At 33.4% G+C, this 8,758-nt stretch overlaps 1 protein-coding gene across 4 annotated transcripts; it reads right to left on the minus strand.

Annotated features, from left to right (window-relative positions):
• Positions 1-3,009: 3,009 nt before the first annotated feature.
• Positions 3,010-8,304, minus strand: LOC140861531 (uncharacterized). 4 transcript variants are annotated; one of them, XM_073264554.1, is made up of 10 exons: positions 8,157-8,304; positions 7,073-7,128; positions 6,637-6,698; positions 6,183-6,312; positions 5,933-6,003; positions 5,371-5,772; positions 4,507-5,016; positions 4,184-4,396; positions 3,893-4,069; positions 3,010-3,456 (listed from the first exon to the last, which is right to left on the minus strand). In XM_073264554.1, the coding sequence occupies exons 2-10, from the start codon at positions 7,098-7,100 to the stop codon at positions 3,328-3,330; spliced, it is 1,722 nt and encodes a 573-aa protein (XP_073120655.1). In that variant the 5' UTR covers positions 7,101-7,128; positions 8,157-8,304; the 3' UTR covers positions 3,010-3,327. The 4 variants fall into 4 exon arrangements, with proteins under 4 accessions (XP_073120655.1, XP_073120657.1, XP_073120656.1 ...); XM_073264556.1 differs by lacking the exon at positions 8,157-8,304 and having other exon boundaries at positions 3,010-3,453; positions 7,073-7,291; XM_073264555.1 differs by lacking the exon at positions 8,157-8,304 and having other exon boundaries at positions 5,933-6,000; positions 7,073-7,290.
• Positions 8,305-8,758: the final 454 nt, after the last annotated feature.

Genomic DNA, 8,758 nt, shown 5'->3' on the forward strand with positions numbered 1-8,758 from the left:
CGGGGTTAGGTCTGCATTATTAGGTCTAAATTTATTTTTCTTTTAGACCAGTTAGGGAGGTACTATTGATATCCCGTGAAATTATTTTAACCCGAACCCGTTCATTATGGGTTTATGAGGGTTGGCCCAAATATGAGATTATTATTATTAAGTACGGTCCAGCCCAATTTTCTACCTGTTAGGTCTTGTCAAGACCTGGGCTGCTGTTAATGGGCCGACCTGAGCTGGGGTCCAATGGGCTGGGCATGCTTTTCTAGTTCAAGTGGAACTCGGATGCCTTGAAGATAAGCTTGATCATTATACAGATATTCATGAGATAGGGATAAATTCAAGGACGGTCCAATGAGTGAAGAGTCCTACTACAGAACGTGTTATAATTCGACTAGGTAACTTACTCTATTTTTCCCTATAAATACAGGTACTATTATGGTTGTGTTCATTCATTACTCACTATTCATTATTTATCACCATTCACTCTCACTTTTACATTCACGTACTCATATCTCTCAGTTTTCGCATTAATCATACCCTCTGCCTTCAAGACACTGACTTAGGCATCAGATGGGTCACGCCGAAAAACTTTCGGCGCCCCTTGACCTAGTTGTTGCTTGTGCAGAACTTGGTGTTACCCGACCCGACCTGCTTCATCGAAGATTTGGAGGATCCATTCTACCAGACCGAAACCGAGGTAAAAAATCGACATCATCACGTTTAATTTTTTCTTTCTTTCTTTTCTTTTTTTTTTGGTTTTCATTGTAAAAAAAAAACAAATTTTCAAGCACGCACACAATACATACATACCACACATACACCCAAATACTAGTATATATTATCTATATTATCTCTACTATTTTATAATAATTGAGGATATTAGAAAAACTATTTTTGGTGAGGCATGAACACGCCAAAATATTTTTTCCATTTTACCCTTCTCTTATGTGAATTTATACTAAACTTCACTAAAAAAAACTCAACCACCGTAATAAAAAAAATAAAATAATAATAATAATAATAATAATAATAATAATAATAATAATAATAATTATTATTATAATAATAATAATAATAATAATAATAATAATAATAATAATAATAATAATAATAATAATAATAATAATAATACTCAACCGATGCAACACAACATCCCTCTCCAGGGCCGATCCTAACAATTTTTGGGCTTGAGTCTAACTTTTAAAAGAGGCTCCTAAATCATAATATGTGTTCATATTCTTTTAGACTAATAACAAATTTTTCGATTTAAGAAATGTGCAATAGTCAAAATATTTTTATTTTAATTGAGTAATAAGATCAAACATGTACAAAATGATTACTATAAAACAACTCGTCTAACAGTTTAGAGCTAACAATATTGATAATGAATTAAATTTATTTTGCACGACTGCAAATATTAGTTTAGAGACAAAGAAAAGTATGCATTGTTTAAAATAATTATGGATTTAAAACTAAAATAAAACCAAAATATAAAAAGGTTAATACTAAAAAAAATTTAAGAACTAAAATGATATCTCACTTGATGCATGTAATACATAATAGAGAACTAATAATAATAAAACATAAATTATTCTATTAAAATTAACAATATTAACTTCAATTTAAACAATAAAACAATTATTAAGTTTCTTAAAAATCATATTTAATTAAAATAGGCTCACATCTTGTAAGAAAAAAAGCATAGAAATTATAATCAAGGCTCATTTGTAAGGCCTAATGGCCAATATCCATAAAAATCTTATTTTAATTAAAATTCGATCTATTCGGTTTTTTTTTTTTTCGGGATATAAAACCGAAAATCGAACTGAAAAATCGGTTTTCATAAATTTTAAAATTGAAACCGGCCGAAAAACAGGAAAAAAAAAAAAAAAAACCAAACCAAATGAACCGAATTTTTCGGTTCGGCCAGTTTTTTCGATTTTAACCAAATTATGTCCACCCCTATTCCCAACCCTTTCAACACATCTGCCATCTATGTTCAAACCAAAAAATCCAACCGCACATGATCATGTAATTCATTCACTTAATTACAATATATATACACACACAAAATGAGCATGTTCTCAAACAATTCAAACATAATTATTTTATAACAACTACTCTTATTCATGTCAATATGTCATCACATCCGTTATTTACTTCAAACACTGAACAAATTAGATTTTCGATCCACGAGTTTTACTTCGACATTGCCCCACAAATAACATATACAACTTTTTTGAAAACCATAGTAATTCTTAAACTAAAAAATATTGCACACTTGCAATATCAAATATTTATGTATCAATACTATATATCTATACTATATATAAAACAAGAGCACTTTAGTGGTCCTTTAGTATGTTCACTTTAATTTTTATTTTCAAAAAAAACCCACAAAATTATCAAATTGAGAAAAAATATATATAAAATCAAATACTTGAAAAATAAATAAATTTTTATTACATACACACAAAACATAATATTTGTTTATATACACACAGAACATAATATTTGTATATAACATTACACATGCAATGCGCGTGCGATGCAGCTAGTCTATACTATATGTAAGAGCACCTTAATTTGTCCCTTGGTATCCTCAACCTCAAATTGCAAAAAAAATCTCATAAAAATATTAATATTAATTAAATTACGAAAAGTGGATATCATATTAAAATCAAACACCTTAAAAAAATAAATATTATATTATATACATACAACACATTAAAATTATATATCACGTTACTTGCAAAATTTGTGCTTTATGGCTAGCATATATTATGTTGCACACGTGCTGCAATCACTAGTATTTAATGAATCGTAAGACCCTTAACTCATCCAAAATTAGATTAAATCAAATTCCATTACATTTTTTTATAAATTATTATATATATATAATTATAAATACATATATATTATTTTTAATTTCAATTTACAATAATTCATCCTATGGACAGATAATCCGATATTATTTTATACAACTTAACCTAATTTTTTAAATAAAAAAAAATTAAATATCGAGAAAAAAATAACATTCCATTTTTGACATAGATCATTCCTAAATCCTGTAGAATTGAAAAAAGAAAAAACAAAACAAAACAAAATGAAGAGAACATTGAGAATGAGCAATAAAATGGAAGGAAAAGAAAAAGGACTTTTTCTCCTCGTGTGAGGCAAAATAATAGCCAGCAAACTACCTAGACACCAACCAAACTAAGCGACAAGAAAAGAAAAAAAAAAACAAAGAACAGCCATTGAGACTGGATTCAATATAAGAACTAACGAACTATGGACGCCACGACAACTTTTTACTAAACAGCCAGTACCCTTTCCTTATGATGTACTATTCGCCGTTTGGGAATTGATCGAGAGACTTTTGGTTAAAGAAACAAGAGATGAAGGATCTGATAGGTTCGTATTTACAGATTTTTCGCCAGTCGCTCCTTCTGCCTCCAAATGCTTCTGCGCACCAGAATATCATATCAGACATGGTAATGGCTATTAAGACATGATCATGCAAACCAATATGCAAATGAATGTAGTTTAATTTTTCCTGAAGCAATTTTAAATTTCACAATGGAAATACATGACCGACGCGACGTGAATAATGCAAGCAATCCTGATATCTAAAAGTGGTAGTATCGTCATCTGCCATCACATATTTTGATTTTTGTAAAAAATCTTCATCTTAAGCAGAATGAGGAAAGCCACCCCAGTTTTCCAATGTGTAGACAGAAAATCATTGAGTTGTCAAAGATTTCAATGACAATAAAAAAGAGATGCTTCCCGTTTCAAATATTAAAACAAACTAGGGCAAAAAAAACAAATAGTAACAAAAACTGAACAAAGTTGGATTTTCACAAGCATGCGCACACGACAGGCAGAAAGAGAAACTTACCTCAAAATCGCCATTGTTAAAACCATTTGTTTGAGATTGAGAAACTTGTTTGGCATTTCTCTTAGCTTTCAGTGACTTCTCCCGATTCTCATAAAAGTTGAAGTCGTCTAGCACAGATGTCTTTTCAGAGTAATTCTTGAAAATGCCTAGAATTTCTAGCCCTTCTTTCAATCCAACCTGACAACAGCATATAACACATTGTAACAGCATACACAGGCGCATGTAAAGAATTTCAAGGTCATCAGAGCGATACACTGCAATGATGATTATGGTTTACGGAAACAAGCGCACCTCTTGAGTATCCCTGCTATATGTTACAGCTCTGTTTTCATTGTTCTCCAGGATAATGTGGCGCAGCAGCGTGTTAGGAACGTCTTTAACTATGTGCCACTTTATTGGAAAGAATCCATTCCACTTATCGAGCTGCCAAAAGTCCATATTTTTGCTGAAATCTACCTGCCCAATCATCTCAGCAACACCCACAAATTGTCCACTCCCATTGACCTGAAAGTAATAGATGGTAAAACCTAAATTGTCGAGTAATTGGAGACTAAAATAAGATGCTGATAAAGGAGAAAAAAATAAAGAAGGAAGAGCAAAAGATGAGAGCTCACCGAAAAAAATAGGAAGATAGGACATTTCACACCCGTTTCCTTTGATTTACCGTCCACTTCATGGAAAGCAGCATCTAGTTTCTTGTTCCCATTTGGAGTACTTGACCACACACCATATTTGATGCATTTGTGAATGTCATCCTCACTGTAAGATTTGATGACGTAAAACTTAGCATTATCGTATTCAATCTGAAAATCTTTCGAGTTATATACACTCCTTTCAATAGCCGGGGCTGGCATTTCAACCTCTGTGGGTAACTTCAGGGGATTGTTCCTATTGTCTCCCCTAGGGCCTCGAGTAAGCTCCAACGAGTTTTCAAATTCTCCACTTCGGGAAAAATTTTCTCTAGGTTTCTGCCTGAAGTTGCTGTTCCATACTCTACTATTGGATTGGTAATTAGCGGGACCTTGTTGCAAGTAATATCGTCGGTTTTGGTCGGTCATCATTGAGAATTTTCCAGTCGGATGAAATCCCCTCATCAGACCGGCAGACTGGTAACCGGAACCAAACTGCAATATATGAAAACCGAAGTTTAGATTCAAAGAAATAATAGTAAAATCAGTAGTTTCAACTTAAGAGGGTCATGCTCAAAACACCCCCACACCCCCAACACCCCACCAAAAAAAAAAAACAAAAACTTAAAAGAGTGGGACTAAAACCGCAAAACGTCTGTATGTGAGGGGCGCTTTCACATTTTCCCTATATTGTGTAACACAATCGGCCATATGAAAATTTTGGTTGGGTAAGTTGGGGGAGGACCCCTCGAGCTACCTCTACCTCCACCCCCGTGTCACCGAGTTGAATAACACGATAAATAAGGAATAGCCAATAAATGAAAGATAGTTGATGGGGTAATATTATACCTTGTTCATTGGCTTTATAGGATTGTTCTGATACATGGACTTTGAAAAGTTAGATGCAGGCTGCTGTTGGAATTTTGAATTAAAATGCAAAGGAGAAGTTTTGCCAGAGTAATTATTATTTGTTTTCACAGTGCTAAATCCATTCGACTTGCCAGAACCACTCGGAGTCATCAAAGGCTTCATATTTGCTGATCTAGCAGCTGTCCCACTCAAGCCATTTCCAGTGTAGGTTGAATCATATGTGTAGCTCGAAAACGCTTCTGACCCATACGGGGTCGGTTGTTGAAGGTATTCGGATGAGGTAAATGTTTGTTTTCCATCAGCACCAACATATCCAGTTGGAAATGGACTATAGCCAGGAACATAATACAGCAATGATGTATTATTATCTGATTGAATACCCTGGTAAATCATAGAAGTGTTATTTGGAAAAAGAAACGAAGGAATGATTATTTTCCAAAACCCCATAATGGGGAGAAACACAAAATTCTAATTTGAGATATGGTTTCACGGAAGTAATATGAGGAGCAACAGTAAACAAGGCTCATACCAAAGAACGTACCGTGTAAGGACTACCTGTGGCGTTAAAATAACCTTTGTCATCTGACTGTGTAAAGGTACCATTGTATCCTACTAGAAAATTAAAAAAAATGGCAACAAAAGCATCCATTACACATCATGGGAAAATCAAACATTTAGCAAATTTTGTGATGCCAATATTGCATTGAATAATGTCAAAATATGTGCACACAAAAACAGGGAGTAAAATTGAATATAAACATTTTCATGACAAATCCATTTCGATATCTCACCGGGATAATAATAATCATAACAGCTGGTAGGTGGATAATAGGCACCCTTGTCTGACACAGGCGACTGATCAATCACTCCTTTGACCCCAGATACAGATGAAACTGAGTCTGACTGTCTTCCATCTTTCACCTGAAAAAGACAACTTATTCAACATTTGTTTTGAAATTTCTAAAAACTAAATAAATAATCATTTCAACATTATGCCAACGGACACATATTCTCTGTTATGACTTTTACTTCCCTCCCGATTGGATTTTTTTTTACATTTTCAATGTACAAAATCAAAGGAAAATCGAGAAGTAAAAACATGCCATATGAAGGCTAATGAAGTATAACATACATCAGACAAATTACACATTGCAAGACCATCGCCCAACCCCAAAACAAATGAAAAATATTTTACAAGAAACAAAACAAAAAGAATAATGTCGAGCAGCGTGTACAAACGTATACCATGCCCTTTTCTGGAAGTTTGATGGAAGAATCAAGCATCTGACCAGGAGCAATCTGCTCAGCTGCAAAACGTGCAAACAATGCCATCAGATATGCATCATGTATATCACATACAGTAGTTTCATCTAAATAATAAAAAGGTATCGATATCAAATAACTTACATCGATCAAATCAAATGTTTAAAACATAATCTACTGAATCAGACACCATAACACGAATGATAAATCATATTCACAGGATACAGCATCAACTATACAACACAATTTCCATTTTCAGCTATGGATGAATTCGACTGAAGAAAAAAATCCTCAAGAACAACGAAAAGAAGGAAAACCCCAAATCATTTAACGACCAATAGTCGCTACCATAACAGATACATGCATGATATAGCACATAAATATAGCAGCGCCAGAGACCAGAACTGTAGGAGCATACATTTTTTAATATCCTTCTCTCCAGCCATTTTCTATCCCCGATATTAATCTTTCAACCTAAAGAAAACAAAGGCCACAAAAAAGAAAAGGTGAGAAACAAGAAAAAGATACATTTCAAATGCACATAACTCAGATCCTAACTCTAATAATTTCAAGTAAACATCTCCAAAGCCACAATTTCTACTTTAGCATCCAAAAAAATACTTTGAAAGATAAAATAATACAACACAAATAATTTCAAGGAGAAAGGCCCATACCCCCTTTCAAAAGGGGATTCTATTCTTCCCTCATAAAAAAAGACAAAAGAAAGAAAGCTCAAGATTCTTTATCCCTTTACAAATATCAAGAGAGGTCTGTAAAATGACAGCTCAACTATCGTAAACCATGAAACCACAAAAACAAGGAAGGATTTATACGTGGCTGAGGATATTAATAAAAAGATATTTTCTTGAACGTTCCGAAAAAAGGAAATCGCGTGAAAAACGGGATTTTTTCAAATAACTCCCACAAAAATCTGATGCGGTTGAAAAGACGACATAACGTTGAATAGAATAACTTGACTTCTCGTTGGCCCCCGATTATTGTTAATGAAGAGAGTCACAATCACAAATGCAGAATGGACAAATAGGAAAACACGGGCCTCCATTAACACAACCTTTGAGGTTGAATATCGCCCACACCAATATTCAACAATGCAGGCAGGTAAATGCAGAGTCCAAATCTTGAACAACACAAACAAGGGTAAACATCAATTGTAGGGTGGGGAAGAGATTCTTAACCAAATAACCATACATAAGGAACCTTTTTGCCAAATTTATTATCTGAAAAACCAAAGTCCCCACGGATATTTTGCGGTTTGACACTTGTCAAAGTATGTAAAAACGAATCAAAAAAAAAACCACCCAAGATTTTGTCTGCATCAAGAAAAATCAATAGTTCGAAAAAAAATAAAATCAAAGATGGCTAAAATACAACTTTCTGGGACAAATCTTGAAAACAAACACATACCCAAAGATCCAATATTGCATGTAAACCCAAAATAAATAAGAAACACAACAGCTCGTGGAGCAAGACGAGGAACCCACCTCTCAAAACTGATTCCTCCTTATCGTACGGCGGAAACGGCTTGACAATCAATCGGGGAAAGGGTTTTGGAGCCAAAGTATACGAAGAGAACAAAAACCACACAAAGGAGGCGTGCACTGGAGGAACTTTCACTAAAACCCTCGAGAAGATCTGACGGCTGGTTTTGTTTTCTTGATAAAGAGTATATTTATAATGACCGTTGGATCGGAATCCTAACAGCCACGGAGTTATTTCTTAGGCTTTTGACGTGGAGTCAACTACGACAGTCAATGATATATTTCTAGTTTCCTTTCGATTCTGAATATCATCCAAATATTTTGTATAATTTATTATTTTAACTTTTTTTTAGAATTATATTATGTTGTTTTTAATTTAATTTAAATTTTATGGACAAAATACCCCTTCATTTATAAATAATAGAAATTGAGGCACACCCGATGTTTGTGCAAAATAATACATGAATATTATTTATGTATATAGGTATGAGAGCAGTCTTGTCCATATAATTGAGAAGAAAATGAAGAGAATTGAAAAGGGGAAAAAATAAAAAAAAAAGTGTAAATTGAAAATAATAAAAAAAATATGGGTGAGTGGAGGGGTA

Source organism: Henckelia pumila, chromosome 4 (genome assembly GCF_033568475.1).
Source record: "Henckelia pumila isolate YLH828 chromosome 4, ASM3356847v2, whole genome shotgun sequence".
Taxonomy (NCBI): Eukaryota; Viridiplantae; Streptophyta; class Magnoliopsida; order Lamiales; family Gesneriaceae; genus Henckelia; species Henckelia pumila.

Coding starts and splice junctions, on each gene's coding strand:
- LOC140861531 (XM_073264554.1), bottom strand. CDS start 7,100: ATGGCTGGAGAGAAGGATATTAAAAAAT. Junction 4,070..4,183: donor ATAGCAGGGATACTCAAGAG/GTGCGCTTGTTT, acceptor TGCTGTTGTCAG/GTTGGATTGAAAGAAGGGCT. Junction 3,457..3,892: donor TTAACAATGGCGATTTTGAG/GTAAGTTTCTCT, acceptor TCTGGTGCGCAG/AAGCATTTGGAGGCAGAAGG.